The sequence below is a fragment of the Doryrhamphus excisus genome, linkage group LG13, assembly GCF_037039965.1.
Source record: "Doryrhamphus excisus strain RoL-2023G ecotype Guam linkage group LG13, RoL_Dexc_Guam_v1.1, whole genome shotgun sequence".
NCBI lineage: Eukaryota > Metazoa > Chordata > Actinopteri > Syngnathiformes > Syngnathidae > Doryrhamphus > Doryrhamphus excisus.
The window spans coordinates 2,190,613-2,206,227 of NC_136369.1; the positions used below are offsets into that span (position 1 = coordinate 2,190,613).

Genomic DNA, 15,615 nt, shown 5'->3' on the forward strand with positions numbered 1-15,615 from the left:
CCAGGCTAGTCACATTCCCATATCAGCTCAGGTAAGATTCCGAATGTAAACAACTGAGAAAAGCATTCCATGCATATTAAACCAAGCACCTGCTCTTTTGTGATTTCAGGCTTTCATGAGAATTGTGAGATGTAATTAAACAATGTTCATACCGAAGTACAGTACAAAGTGGAATGAAAATGACATTTCCCCCTTGAAGGATGATGAAAGGGTTATTGTTCCTCTTTGTCTATCTCCAGCCAAATGTGGCCCGCAGGACACTAGTTTGAGGCCCCCGCCTTGATATGAAAGTTTAATGTTAGTGCGGCCCGCGCAAGTTTGATATGGATGCTGTATGGTATCATGTACCCAGAAAAAAATATTACGTTTGATTAATGTTCATGTTAAAGGTTAAATAACTGTTAATAGTTATCCTCCCTATCAGTGTGGAAGTGGTAAGTTTTTGGCTATTTAAGTTTAAAGGAAATAACTTGAAGGCTACCGTTTAGGTCGCTAGCTCTCTAGTTTGCGAGTTAGCATGTGTCTCAAGACCCTGCAGTTGCGCAATATGTTGTAAATAAAAAGAGTATAAATGTGACTATAGTCGTGTTTTGTCATGTCTACAGGGCTCTAATAATGCTTTGTTAATTATAATCTGAAAAAAAAAATTTGTCTACCCACCAACTATATGTGGTTTCTTAAGTTTTTTATTATTTGCCGTTTTGTTATTATTATTAAAATAATTAAAAAAATATTATTATTATTATTATTAGAGCCCTATAGAAGTTATTTCCTTTAAACTTAAATAGGCAAAAACTTACCACTTCCACATGGATCGGGAGGATAGGAGGATAACTATTAACAGTTATTTACCTTTAACATGAACATTAATTATTCATTCATTCATTTTCTACCGCTTTTTCCTCACAAGGGTCGCGGGGGGTGCTGGAGCCTATCCCAGCTGTCTTCGGGCGAGAGGCGGGGTACACCCTGGACTGGTCGCCAGCCAATCACAGGGCACATATAGACAAACAACCATTCACACTCACATTCATACCTATGGACAATTTGGAGTCGCCAATTAACCTAGCATGTTTTTGGAATGTGGGAGGAAACCGGAGTACCCGGAGAAAACCCACGCATGCACGGGGAGAACATGCAAACTCCACACAGAGATGGCCGAGGGTGGGAATTGAACCCTGGTCTCCTAGCTGTGAGGTCTGCGCACTAACCACTAGACCGCCGTGCCACCCCTGCCGTTTTATTATTATTATTAAAATAAAAAAAATAAAAAAAATATTATTATTATTATTATTAGAGCCCTATAGAAGTTATTTCCTTTAAACTTAAATAGGCAAAAAGTTACCACTTCCACACGGATAGGGAGGATAACTATTAACAGTTATTTACCTTTAACATGTACATTAATTAAGAAATAATTTTTTCTGGGTACATGATACCATACAGCATCCATATCAAACTAACATGAAACTTTCATATCAAGGCGGGGGCCTCAAACTGGTGTCATGCGGGCCACATTTGGCCCGTGGGCCGCGTGTTTGAGACCCCTGATCTAAGGGTTAAACAACACTTTACACTTCACAGAAATACATAGAAATAATGTGTGGTTTCCAGCTAGGTTGTTGTCTTAAAAATGCATCCTTGCTTATTATGTGCCTTTGCATCATTGTCCTTCTATGAACTTTACATGTTCATAGAAGGAAGTATGAAGTATGTAGAGTACACACAGGTAACAATCATTTTGTAACTTCCTCTTTGCTTTGTGCATGTTTTCATTCCATGCATTGTTCTTTGCCCTCCCCGTTACAGGAGGTCATTTCATTTCACGTATAAATAATTCACCAGGGCTTGTGCTGCAAGTGCATACTGGCTGTCTTCAAAGCAAGCAGCAACTCTGATAGAGCTTTGTCACCGGAGGAACAGTGAAGGTCATCTATTCCTCATGGACACTCCTCTGCAGTTATGGTGGCCACAGCTGAAACAATGTACCACAGGAATGTTGTTTGGGAGGCACCGTAGATTATATGCCTTTTTAGGATAAAACACTCCGAGTGGAACTTACTGGCTTGGAAAAAGCCATGTGGTGACAAATGTTAGGGAGAACAACACATCACAGAAAGGCAGACATCTATCCTTATCGACTGTTTATTCACAGTTCCACATGTCCAAAAAGGAGTAGTAAGAAGCAATCCTACCCCATTTCACATCCATTACAATACATTTGTGCACTTCCTGTATTCCAAATGTACTCTTTGCTGATATTAAATACACAGGAAAATATATTGCAATATACAATAACAATGTAGCACAATAGGAGTCAAGGTTTATAATCATTCATTCATTTTCTACCGCTTTTTCCTCACGAGGGTGGTGGTGGCGGGGGTGCTGGAGCCTATCCCAGCTGTCTGGACTGGTCGCAAGGCAGGAGTTGAGCTTCCTGTCTATAGTTTAATTCCCTTCCTCCACTGACAAGATATTTGGGATCCTTTCTTCCAGGTTTGGTCCAATATTTACAAAGTAGTTATTGAACTATTTTCATATAATTTTTGGCATTTCTGTGTGTGAAATAATGCAGGTAATATGCATAAAATATTTTTCCTATCCGGTAATTGACTGGCATTTATTTTTGTCCAATGAGTAAGTGCAACATCCTTTTTTATGCATTCTCAAAGTTGTTTTTATACATTTTATACGTTTTTCTGCTTTGTATAATATATATCTGCATTTAATGTGTTTTTTTTCTTACAGACATTTTGCAGACATTTTTGCAAATATGTAGACAGTGTCACGTCTCGGCATAGTATAATATTGCGACGACTTCAGTACAACCCAGTACAGGTAAATTATACTTCTTTAGTAATTAATTGACTACCAAATACGTCTATGGACGTCTTTGCTGAAACAAACGCTGACTGCCGTCTATCGACGTCTATCAACACTTTTTTTTGTTTTTTTCTTGTGAGGTACAGAGGTACTCATACATCTTGTGTGTGAATTTCAAACTTGGGGGCAATAGTACTGTTTTTCTCCGATTGGCAGCAACAACTTGGATATGAAGAAGACAGAAGTTGGGGAATTGGGTGCTGAGAAAGCGACGTAGTACATGAGGAAATACAGCAGTTTCTGTCAATTATAAACACTGGAAGATAGTCACTGATATCATTAATTGGTATACTAATAGTTGAAATTATTATAGTGAAATTATCAAGTCGTCATCAATTGTGATGACTTTTTCCTTCCATGTTCTATACTCGCCTTCCGGGAACAAATCTTCTGTGTTGATGCCACATGACAGGATTTTTGCCAGGGTCATGACCCCCGGTGTAAATTCAATTGCTAGAGGTTATATAAAGGTTATATAAACGTTCTCAAGAGGTTATATAAAAGAAAAACTGTATTTTCAGCGTTAACTTATTCATAACGACATATTTTGGCATTAAAAAGGGGGCGGCACGGCGGTCAAGTGGTTAGCGCGCAGACCAGGGTTCAATTCCACCCTCGGCCATCTCTGTGTGGAGTTTGCATGTTCTCCCCGTGCATGCGTGGGTTTTCTCCGGGTACTCCGGTTTCCTCCCACATTCCAAAAACATGCTAGGTCATGTACCCAGAAAAAATTATTTCTTAATTAATGTACATGTTAAAGGTAAATAACTGTTAATAGTTATCCTCCCTATCCGTGTGGAAGTGGTAAGTTTTTGCCTATTTAAGTTTAAAGGAAATAACTTCTATAGGGCTCTAATAATAATAATAATAATAATTTTTTAATTTTTTTTATTTTAATAATAATAATAAAACGGCAGGGGTGGCACGGCGGTCGAGTGGTTAGCGCGCAGACCTCACAGCTAGGAGACCAGGGTTCAATTCCACCCTCGGCCATCTCTGTGTGGAGTTTGCACGTTCTCCCCGTGAATGTGTGGGTTTTCTCCGGGTACTCCGGTTTCCTCCCACATTCCAAAAACATGCTAGGTTAATTAGCGACTCCAAATTGTCCATAGGTATGAATGTGAGTGTGAATGGTTGTTTGTCTATATGTGCCCTGTGATTGGCTGGGGGACCAGTCCAGGGTGTACCCCGCCTCTCGCTCGAAGACAGCTGGGATAGGCTCCAGCACCCCCGCGACCCTCGTGAGGAAAAAGCGGTAGAAAATGAATGAATGAATGAACCTCGAGGTACTAAAATAGCGGTCAATTCTTGCTCTGAAACATGAGATGGCATCAATTTGCTTTATTGTATTTCAAATGTAAAATATCTGTCTAGAAAAATACTTTGGTAAATAAACATCTAAAATAAAGCATCTTATTTTGTGTGTGTTTAGCTGTATTATGAAGACTTGGAGCACTTTTCTCCAACATGTTTAAGAAGAGACCTTTTACACACTCACTGTGCAGAAAGAAAATGAGCAAGCTATAAAGTGCTTAGTCAGGGTAGCAGCTGCATCAGCAGAGTGAGACAGAATAGAAAGCAGTGTCTTTGTGTGTGTGTGTGTGCGTGTGTGTGTGTGTGTGTGTGTGGTTAAGAAAAAGAGAGAGCACATGTGAGGAATTAAGGGTGATGGGGTCTCGGAGCAGACAAAGAGAGGAATCACAGCTACACTCAGCATCCATTAGACCAACTCTGCAGATCAATATTGATCCTTACTACCACTAGCTCTGTCCTAATAGGCTTCTGCATGCTGTGGTTCGATGACGGAGCATTAGTGCAACATGTCCAGATGGATGGACTCTGGGGTGCTAGTGTGAAACGCAGTCACAACGTAACAGAACAAGTGATAAAGAGGTTAAAAGGATTTAGGGATACAATAATGTTGCATGTGTAAGAGACAGACAACACAAGACACCATCAGAGGTCTTTCAGCCGTGTCAGCTTTTTTGTGCATCCTCTCCTGACTCGTGAAAGGAAGTCACCGCAAAGCTCTCATAATGAGAGCTTTAAATCAGAGTATGTGCGCTGTGTCTGTTGTTTTTTTTTTTTTTTTTTTTTGGCCTTGCTTGTTTGTACGTCTCATCCGACATCCTCTTGCTTGAATAACAAACAGTGATCAGCTGTGGGTGTTATTCAGCCACCTGAATCTTATTAAGTACTGGCATAGACAGAAGGAGGGAAGGGGTGATCCTTCTTGCCTGAAACACTCACTACCCTGAAGAGTTGTTTAATACAACACGTCATGTCAAATATTACTTCAGAAAATATTTATTTAGAATTATTTAGAATTAGTTTTTATGTCTCTGTTTATTTCCCTGTTTCTTCTCTGACTGGGATTGTCCTGTAAGAAGTTTTATTTTTGTGTATTTTTGGGTTTTTTATTGCTTGTACCATCTGGCAACTTTGACATGCTCATTAAAAAAAAAAAAAAAAAAAATCACACACTATTTGAAATGATATAGGGCAGTGTTTTTCAACCTTTTATGAGCCACGGCATGTTTTTTTTTACATTGGAAAAATTTTGCGGCACACCACTAATTATTTCACATTATTTGCTTCTTTCAGTTTTTGCAGAAAATTATTAATACATGTTAATTTAAAAAAGTGACATTGAATAATTCCTCACGGCACACCTGACGATTACAGGTTGAGTTCTTCCACCAAAGAAATGACCTTGCTTTGTGCACCGAGGCACAGAACATTTTTTTTTCCCTAAATTGTTCCCACAATGAAGCCTACAATTGTCCAAATTAAGACCGCGGGGAACTACTACTTTTACCTTTAAAGCACATACACATGATATATACGCAAAACAATGCAAAACATGCACCCAATTTTAGCTGGTTTATTGAGGAAATTTGGTGAATCTGGCATAGTAATTCTATTTCTACACACAGCCACTGCTGTACAATCTTGTGGTTAACTCTTTGTCAGCTATTCCGACACAAATAGTGGCTTTCTACAATGACGCCATTGTTACTTCATATTGGCAGGAATTTTCTACAGGATATAAAATTACTGTTCATTAAAGTTGGTTTCCACCTATTTTCCCATTCATACTTGTTTACATATTGACAGGGACTCAATCATTAAACCGCTCCTCCAACAATGAGTGTTAAAAATACTTGAAGAAATGTTCTATATTCTTGTTTCAAGAAGAAAAGCACACATGAAAAAAAAAAAAGAAGCCTCGTACGCTCCTTCATCAAATAGCTGCTTTGGATTTGGTTCAAGGCTCTTTTTTTTCCAGTTTGCTACTCAGAGCATCCGTCAGAGTTTGCTAAAGCCTGCAGGCTGAAAAAGAAGCTGGAACACAGTCTGCGCTTTGTGCAGACCTTTGCATATAGAGCACATAGTGTTGGGGTATAACCAGGCAGTGCAGCTGGCCTTTTGGCCTCTCACAACAGCTACTTTAAATAAAGATCCAAAGGACAAGGGTCTTCTTCACCCCCTCGGAAACATATATGAAAGCAAAAATACAAGGAAATGTAGAAATCGCTGAAATAACTAATGCACTTGAAGTATTCATTGTTTGTAAACCGACTGCAAAGCTTAACCAGAATAATGATATTACATGTTTGAAAAAGTAACCAAATAAAGTATTGAAGTTCATTTTTCCCAGCCCCATGCAAAGCCTCTCCACAACATTCCTTTCATAAATATGCAGCGCTGGAGTATTTTTTTTTTTTAAGAAACAGGAGAGAGCTGGTATGTGAGTGGGCTTAGAAAGAAGCTAAGGGAGGTCTTCATGATCACTATCATCATGTATGTGCAAACCCACGCTCCAGTGGTTTTGAGCAAGGTTGAGTGACCACCCCTCACCTCACGTCTCAACTCTACTTCACACACACGTGCTTGCTTGCCTCCTTGCACGCGTGCACATACGAGACCAGTTTCATTTAACTCCCTTTTTGCGTCGATGTGACAAACACCGTAGGACAGGGGTCTCAAACTCAATTTACTTGGCGGCCAATGGAGCTAGGGTCTGGGTGAGACTGGGACGCATCAGTATAATATTGCATTAAATATCGCATCAAAAAAAAAAAAAAAATGTAAAAAATTTTGCTTTAGTTCCAATTTTCTACACGAAAAGCTCTGATAAAACATTCCACTGTTCTCAAATATCATACTTTTTATTTTTCTACACAAAATAAGATGAAAAATAAATAAACAAATCAAGAATAAAGAAAATCAATCACTCAGTAATAAAGAAATATAATAATAATAATAAAAAAACTTAAGAAACCACATATAGTTGCTGGGTAGACAAATTATTTTTTTCCGATTAAAATGAACAAATCATTATTAGAGCCCTGTAGACATGACAAAACACGACTATAGTCACATTTATACTCTTTTTATTTACAACATATTGCGCAACTGCAGGGTCTTGAGACACATGCTAACTCGCAAACTAGAGAGCTAGCGACCTAAACGGTAGCCTTCAAGTTATTTCCTTTAAACTTAAATAGCCAAAAACTTACCACTTCCACACAGATAGGGAGGATAACTATTAACAGTTATTTAACCTTTAACATGAACGTTAATCAAACGTAATAATTTTTTCTGGGTACATGATACCATACAGCTTCCATATCAAACTTGCCTTGCGCGGGCCGCACTAACATTAAACTTTCATATCAAGGCGGGGGCCTCAAACTAGTGTGGGCCGCGTGTTTGAGACCCCTGATTTACAACATATTACGCAACTGCAGGGTCTTGAGACACATGCTAACTCGCAAACTACAGAGCTAGCGACCTAAACGGTAGCCTTCAAGTTATTTCCTTTAAACTTAAATAGCCAAAAACTTACCACTTCCACACGGATAGGGAGGATAACTATTAACAGTTATTTAACCTTTAACATGAACGTTAATCAAACGTAATAATTTTTTCTGGGTACATGATACCATACAGCATCCATATCAAACTTGCGAGGGCCGCATCAAGGCGGGGGCCTCAAACTAGTGTCCTGCGGGCCACATTTGGCCCACGGGCCGTGTGTTTGAGACCCCTGTCGTAGGACTTCTGACAATAGCGTGAGCAGCAGCATTCTAAAACGCTATGAAAAAGGATAGCTTACAAAATCAAATGCCTTATTTAAATCTATAAAGTCCGAATGTGTCTCCAGAGTGTCAACCACAGTGTTTTTTTTTCTGGCTGCTTGAAGAATGAGAGGCCTTCCTTTCATCATTGAAACACCCCCCCCCCCCCCCCACCCGATCCCCCTTTCTCAATTTCTCCAGCAAGCATTCTTGCCCTGTCTCCTTTAGATCTTTGCCAGTATGGAGCAGTGAGCTGCCAACACTAATATGGGGTCCCAACTATAAGCATGATGACTTACAGTACAAGACAGAAGGGTAAAAAAATTAACATAAAAATAGTAAATAATGTCATATTTTCCTTTTTTCATGTTGCATAAATAAAAATATCATAGTCACCCATAGGACATGTGAATAATCAGTCAATTTCTGACCTGCAATGCAGCTCATATTGGGTTCTTGATGTCACCAAGTGTGAATATATTTTGCATTAAATACAATTATCAATGGGACTGTATGGAAAAACAAGACCATCAATGTGGGCGGTAACAATCTTTTTATTCTTCCAAAGCAATCATTTTGAAATTAACAGATCTCACATGTGTAATTGTTTATAAAAGGCCAAAATGTGTGTGCCTCTGCACATAGTAATAGAAAGAATATATGAAAGTCATATTAATTGGGCTCACACACACAGAATTGATCATTTCATTCATTAATAACATATTTATGCTTGTCCAGTATTTTTTACTCAGCTGTATGTGTCCACCTAACCTTCAAATTACAAGCTCAGGTCTGTCCCTTGTACTTCTATGTTACTTACTATCTACGTTTGCTCCCTCTGTCAACAAGTCAAAGCAACAATGTTGTGTTTACTCTCTCGCATGACTGTAGGATTTTTCAAAATTCACATTAATTTGAAAGGTACTGCAGCTTTATCACACTTCCTGTGTGACCTCAGTGCTGAGAGTCTCCACCATGTCAGAGACACCATCCGGGGCTTCCAGGACATCCCCACTCAGATTAACGTCCATTTTCAGTTCAAAGTCACTCTGCTTCTTGACAGGCGACTCCACTGACTTTTCAATACCGTTAACACACCCCTCGGGGTGTGTACGCTCTCCGTTTAGAACCGGGAGAGATGCCACTTCCATGACATCCTCTGCAAGAGGAGAGATCTCAATATTACCGTTTTCCATCGGTGTTTTTACTGGACTCTGTGAGCAAGGCACCTCTTCCACAGAAGCTTCAGCAACCACAGCTTCGGTGCAAGAATCTCCTCCTGTAGCTGATTCCTCCTCTGAAGACAGAGGACATTCATTTTGGACCTCCTCTGCATTCGCAGCGTCAAGTTCATCGATGGTAACCGTTGGTTCAGGTTCATTTTCTTGGTCTTGTTCCTCAGGCACAGGTTCCTCTGTGGCAACGTTCTTTTCTGGCACTGGTTCCGCCATGGGCTCTGCAACTGGCTCTGGTTCAGGCTCAGTGATTTCTTCTCGTTCTGGATCTGGCTCCGAGACTGGTTTAACTTCCTGAGAAGATGCCGGTGGGGCTGTTTCCTCCAAAATGACCTCTGGCTCAGTAACAGTCACTGGAATGGGTTCCGGTTCTTCAGGTAGCTCCTCGGGACTCACTTCTTCCTCTTCCACAGGTTCTTCCACTGGACAAGTTGTAGACTCTGGTTGTGCCTCAGTTGTTACAGCAGTGAAGCACACTATTGGTTCTTCTGGTACTGGGGATGCCTCCTCTGATACCGCAGCTGCTTCTTCGAGAACTGGAGAAGCTTCCTCTGGTACTGCAACTGGTTCCTCTGGTACTGCAGCTGCTTCTTCTGACGTAACTGCCGGCTCGTTTGGTGTGACAGATGCTTGCTCCGTAACGGAAGGTTCTTCTGGTGCTGCTTCTTCTTTGACAGTGGTTGGTTCTTTTGATACTGGAGCAGCTTCTTCTTTAATTAGTTCTTCTGGAACTGGATCTGCCTCTTCCTTGACTGCCACTGGTTCCTCTGATACTGGAACCGTTTCTTCCTTGACGGTGACGGGTTCTTCTTGAGCAGGTGGTGCTTCTTCTTTCACCGTGACTGGTTCTTCTAGAACTGGAGTTGTTTCTGCCTTAACATCGACCGATTCTTCTGGAGCTGCTTCTTCCGTGACTGCGACTGATTCTTCTGGTGCTGGAGCTGACACAGCTGCTTGTTCTTCAGGCGGTGCAGATGTTGGCTCTTCTGGAGCTTGCTCTGCTTCTTTTACTGCTGCAGCAGCGGATCCCGCAGCATCCTCTTCCAAGTTGCCAGATTCGGTTGTCACCTGAGCGTCTGCCCATGGCGCCGCATCCTCCACTTTGCCAGACTCCTCTGCACTTGCAGTTGGTGCTGCAGCATCGTCCTTCTTCTCTTTGGGGTCACTCACATCGTAACCCTTCTTCTTCTTGCTCAGTTTCCCTCCCATGGTGTCACCTATGAGAAGAGGTGATAGAAATTAATACATTGGAAGATGTCTTTTCATAATTCAATAAATCTTGAGCATGACCTGGATAATCATGTTCATTTCCACGGTCAAATCCGGTTACCTAATTGAATCTAACTAACATAAGTTTAGACCAGGGGTCTCAAACACGCGGCCCGTGGGCCAAATGTGGTCCGCAGGACACTAGTTTGAGGCCCCCGCCTTGATATGAAAGTTTAATGTTAGTGCGGCCCGCGCAAGTTTGATATGGATGCTGTATGGTATCATGTACCCAGAAAAAATTATTAAGTTTGATTCATGTTCATGTTAAAGGTTAAATAACTGTTAATAGTTATCCTCCCTATCCGTGTGGAAGTGGTAAGTTTTTGGCTATTTAAGTTTAAAGGAAATAACTTGAAGGCTACCATTTAGGTCGCTAGCTCTCTAGTTTGCGAGTTAGCATGTGTCTCAAGACCCTGCAGTTGCGCAATATGTTGTAAATAAAAAGAGTATAAATGTGACTATAGTCGTGTTTTGTCATGTCTACAGGGCTCTAATAATGCTTTGTTCATTTTAATCTGAAAAAAATAATTTGTCTACCCACCAACTATATGTGGTTTCTTAAGTTTTTATTATTTGCCGTTTTATTATTATTATTATTATATTTATTTATTACTGATTGATTTTCTTTATTCTTGATTTGTTCATTTATTTTTCATCTTATTTTGTGTAGAAAAATAAAAATTAAGATATTTGAGAACAGTGGAATGTTTTATCAGAGCTTTTCTTGTAGAAAATTGGAAGCAAAGCGAAAATTTTTAAATTTTTTAGTTTTTAATGAACGCGTTTTTTTGGTTGTTTTTTTTTTAAACCTGATGCGGCCCAGTCTCCAGTGGCCCCCAAGTAAATTGAGTTTGAGACGCCTGGTCTATACCTTGAATTAGACAACATACATATCATTTTGTTCTTTCAAATGTTATTGTCTTCTACTTAAGGCTGGATGTATATTCGCATGGATATGGATGTTCATGCATAAATATGATTATAATATATTCATTCATTCATTTTCTACTGCTTTTCCTCAAGAGGGTCGCAGAGGTGCTGGAGCCTATCCCAGCTGTCTTCGGGCGAGAGGCGGGGTACACCCTGGACTGGTGGCCAGCCAATCACAGGGCACATATAGACAAACAACCATTCACACTCACATTCATACCTATGGACAATTTGGAGTCGCTAATTAACCTAGCATGTTTTTGGAATGTGGGAGGAAACCGGAAAATGGCGAGAATATGCAACCATCTTTTAAGACATAATGTCTAAATGTGTCCGGGGGCCATTTTCTGCCTGAAACTCACATTTTTATTGTCCTTCTGCATATTCTAAAAATACAATCTATTCATTATTAATAAGATATATTATTAGATATCTGTGATTGGCTGGCGACCAGTCTGGGGTGTACCCCGCCTCTTGCCCGAAGACAGCTGGGATAGGCTCCAGCACCCCCTGCGACTCTCATGAGGAAAAGCGGTAGAATATGAATGAATTAATGAATGACAATCTATTCATTATTAATAAGATATATTATTAGATATCTGTGATTGGATAGTGACCAGTCTGGGGTGTACCCCGACAGCTGGGATAGGCTCCAGCAACACCCTGCGACCCTCATGAGGAAAAGCGGTAGAAAATGAAATGAAATAAATATTATTAGATATTACACTAATTTCCTTTGTCACTTATAAAACATATACATATACTGACCTATGTTTAATTTTTTTTTAGCATCTTTAATGCACACAATGTATCAAAGCGCCCCGCCATCCTTCATTTTTTCTGTATGCGGCCCTTGGTGGACTGAAACAGAACCCCAGACCAGGGCAGCATGTGGGTATGGGCACCAAAGTGTAAAAACGGGGAACTGTCCGTAGTGCTGCAGTGAAGCCATTAAGCCACACTGTGGCCACACACACCACCATGCTGGGTTAGGCAGGAAATCCATGAATAGTCTAAATGGATTCTCCAATACGCCATTACTGTAAAACTGACTCAAATCTGCTTACAAACAGAGTTCACTTCTAATTTTGATGATGTATTCCTTGTCTGGTGTTCTACTTCATGTACACATCTTTTTACACATATTTCATTTTGACTGAAAATCAAATATTGACATTTTATATCCATACAAGTAGACAAATATCGACACAACAGAGCTATAACAATGCAAAGACTAGAGCAGCATGTTCTATGTTCTATGTAACAAAAGAATGAGAGTCACCATCACTACTACTTGGGGAAATGGGATTTGGACTACGAACTGAGGCTTTCTGAAGCTCTGTGATTGTAGACTTAAAATACAGAGAGATAAGACTGTGCACTTTTCAACCACTGTCCATCCCCCACCTAAAAACCCACCCACCCACTCACCCACTCCCTGCTCTTTTTGTTCACCGCTTTGAACAAAAAAAATGTCTTCTCAAATACAATGTTTAACAAATAATCTTTTTAGCGTTTTCACACGGAGTGCATAACACAACAGCAACTTGTGGACTTTTGTTCCGCTTTCTTTTTAATGCATTTTTAATTCATTGCATGGCCGACTTGAAAAAAAAAAAAAAATCAGTGCCCCTGCTTGTAAAGACACACACACACTGAATACCACTGTGGACTGCTATGAAAAGGGGAAACTCGCTGCCTTTATTATTGAAATTATTATATTTGCATAATTTGAAAAAAAAGAACATGCAGAGAACAATAGAAAAACTGCAGATGCGCTGGTACTTCTTTTTTTCTTTCTTCAAAAGGATTTTTTTTTTAAACTCGACGTATTTCAACAAAAAAAAAATGAATAAAGCATCAGTGCGACCAACCTGTATTCGAGGAGACTTCTCAGATGGTCTCCAGACTCCGCTTGAATGTGATAATGGAGGTGAAAGCCTTGCGAGTGACAGCTGCAGGCTCTCCGAGGTGCGGTGTGAGACTGGTGAGGAGGAGTGCCCCTCAGACATCTGTCGCTATCACAATCCAGCCTGGCCCACCAGGGCTCCCACTGCAATCTATACCCTCACAATGTTTAACCCCTCCTCTCCTGCAGACAGCCTCTCCACTGCACATTTCTTTTCCTGAATCAATAGTACATCTGGGGACTAAATATGATTATATAAAACAATGTTAACTGCACAAAAAAAGAAGAAAGTCATATGAGAAATATGGGGTCCCACTAGGGGAGTATCATTGTAAGATGAATTATGCATACAGGCATCATTTTCACTTGTAAACAATTAATCATTGCATGGTTGCATATCTCATTATTATGCCTAAATATGTAAAAATAACATGGACAGTTGTGGCTGAAATAGCCACTGAAATGTTATCTAGATAATGTTGCAGACACACAAATTAATAATAATAATAATAATAATAATAATAATAATAATAATAATAATAATAATAATAATAATAATAATAATAATAATAATAATAATAATAATAATAATAATAATAATAATAATAATAGGGTGGCACGGCGGACGAGTAGTTAGCTCACAGACCTCACAGCTAGGAGACCAGGGTTCAATTCCACCCTCGGCCATCTCTGTGTGGAGTTTGCATGTTCTCCCCGTGCATGCGTGGGTTTTCTCCGGGTACTCCGGTTTCCTCCCACATTCCAAAAACATGCTAGGTTAATTAGCGACTCCAAATTGTCCATAGGTATGAATGTGAGTGTGAATGGTTGTTTGTCTATATGTGCCCTGTGATTGGCTGGCCACCAGTCCAGGGTGTACCCTGCCTCTCGCCCGAAGACAGCTGGGATAGGCTCCAGCACCCCCGTGGCCCTCGTGTGGAAAAGCGAGGATGTAGAAAATTAATGAATTAATGAATAATAATAATAATAATAATGGTAATAATTCAGTTCTTCTCAGGATCTTCAGAACCCTAACTTAAGCTAATGGAAAAACCCAACTACTTGAACAAATCTATTTGAGTGCATCTGTCAAAGCAGAACTAATGCCTTGTTTGTACCAATATAAAGGACAGCCACATGTTTTTCATAGTTATGTAACTTGAGTGACATTCAGGTGGCAGTAAACCGGTCAGAAACTACAGTTTTGCATGTTCCCTAATGAATGTATGCAACATTTGCCTTGTTTTCTCAAGCACATGCGCACCACAAATTAGAAGTCAGCAGTCAGGTAACATTCTTTAGGACATAGCACCCTCTCCCTGTAAGCTCAGTACAACACACAGTAGATTGTTTTGGTTGCATTCTCTTGCAGGAACAAACAAGCATGACTATAATCTGAATATTTAAAACCTAAACTGTATTATCGTCTCATCTTGTCAGCCCTGAGTGTTGGGCTGCTTATATATGTGTGGGTCTGTATTAGGGATGACACATTTTGTTTGTCAAAACAAAACAAGATAAATCTGGTATGTTTTTCTTTACTGGCAGCAGAGCGACACTGTGACAAGGGGGCAACAGGAAAGGCCGAGTTTCACATGATACAAAAGCTCTGGAATGCATTCCCAAGAGTTGGACCACAATCCTCGTCTGCCCTGCTTCCCAAGACATGGGAATCAACATGGGGGTGCCTTAGAAGTCCCCTACACCAACCAAATGTCCGTAGCACACTATAAGTAAGATCTAGTGAAAACAAAATAATTTGTTGCTGCACTGTTTGAACCAATAACTTACTGCAGCAGTGATCTTTGCAAGAACGGCCCTGTCTACTTTTACTAAATGAAAATGGCCAAGAGCTATACTCATTTTTGTAACATTTATTTTGATAGTGTATTTCAACCCAAACAAACCAAATTTTGTATTGTTGAATAAGCAATCTACACATCCTGTCTATTTTACCATAATACATTCTATATCCTTTTTGTTATCCTTTACGCTATCAGTATTTGCTGAGACTCAGAGAAGTATTCTAAACAACAAGCATAATGTTGTTAGACATACTATGTTTCTTATGTTTCTTTTGTTTTGTAGCGAATGAGGGAAATTTAAAGAGAAAAAAACTCCAGCACTCGCAGTTTTTTCTAACAAAACCCAACACCACCACCTACTGGAGGATTGTAGTACAACAGTTAAAATAATGTAATTTCCAAATTAAAAAGGCTAATTCAAATCATACATAGACATAAACAGTAACGAAAAATAAATAAAAATACAAATAAAATAAAAAGTAAAATAAAGAATTTTACTA

At 39.7% G+C, this 15,615-nt stretch overlaps 1 protein-coding gene across 1 annotated transcript; it reads right to left on the bottom strand.

Annotated features, from left to right (window-relative positions):
* Positions 1-8,503: 8,503 nt before the first annotated feature.
* Positions 8,504-13,455, bottom strand: LOC131139612 (uncharacterized). Its single transcript, XM_058089366.2, has 2 exons — positions 13,276-13,455; positions 8,504-10,419 (listed from the first exon to the last, which is right to left on the bottom strand). Exon 2 carries the CDS (start codon positions 10,409-10,411, stop codon positions 8,903-8,905), a length of 1,509 nt encoding a protein of 502 aa, XP_057945349.2. The 5' UTR covers positions 10,412-10,419; positions 13,276-13,455; the 3' UTR covers positions 8,504-8,902.
* Positions 13,456-15,615: the final 2,160 nt, after the last annotated feature.

Coding starts and splice junctions, on each gene's coding strand:
- LOC131139612 (XM_058089366.2), bottom strand. CDS start 10,411: ATGGGAGGGAAACTGAGCAAGAAGAAGAAGGGTTACGATGTGAGTGAC.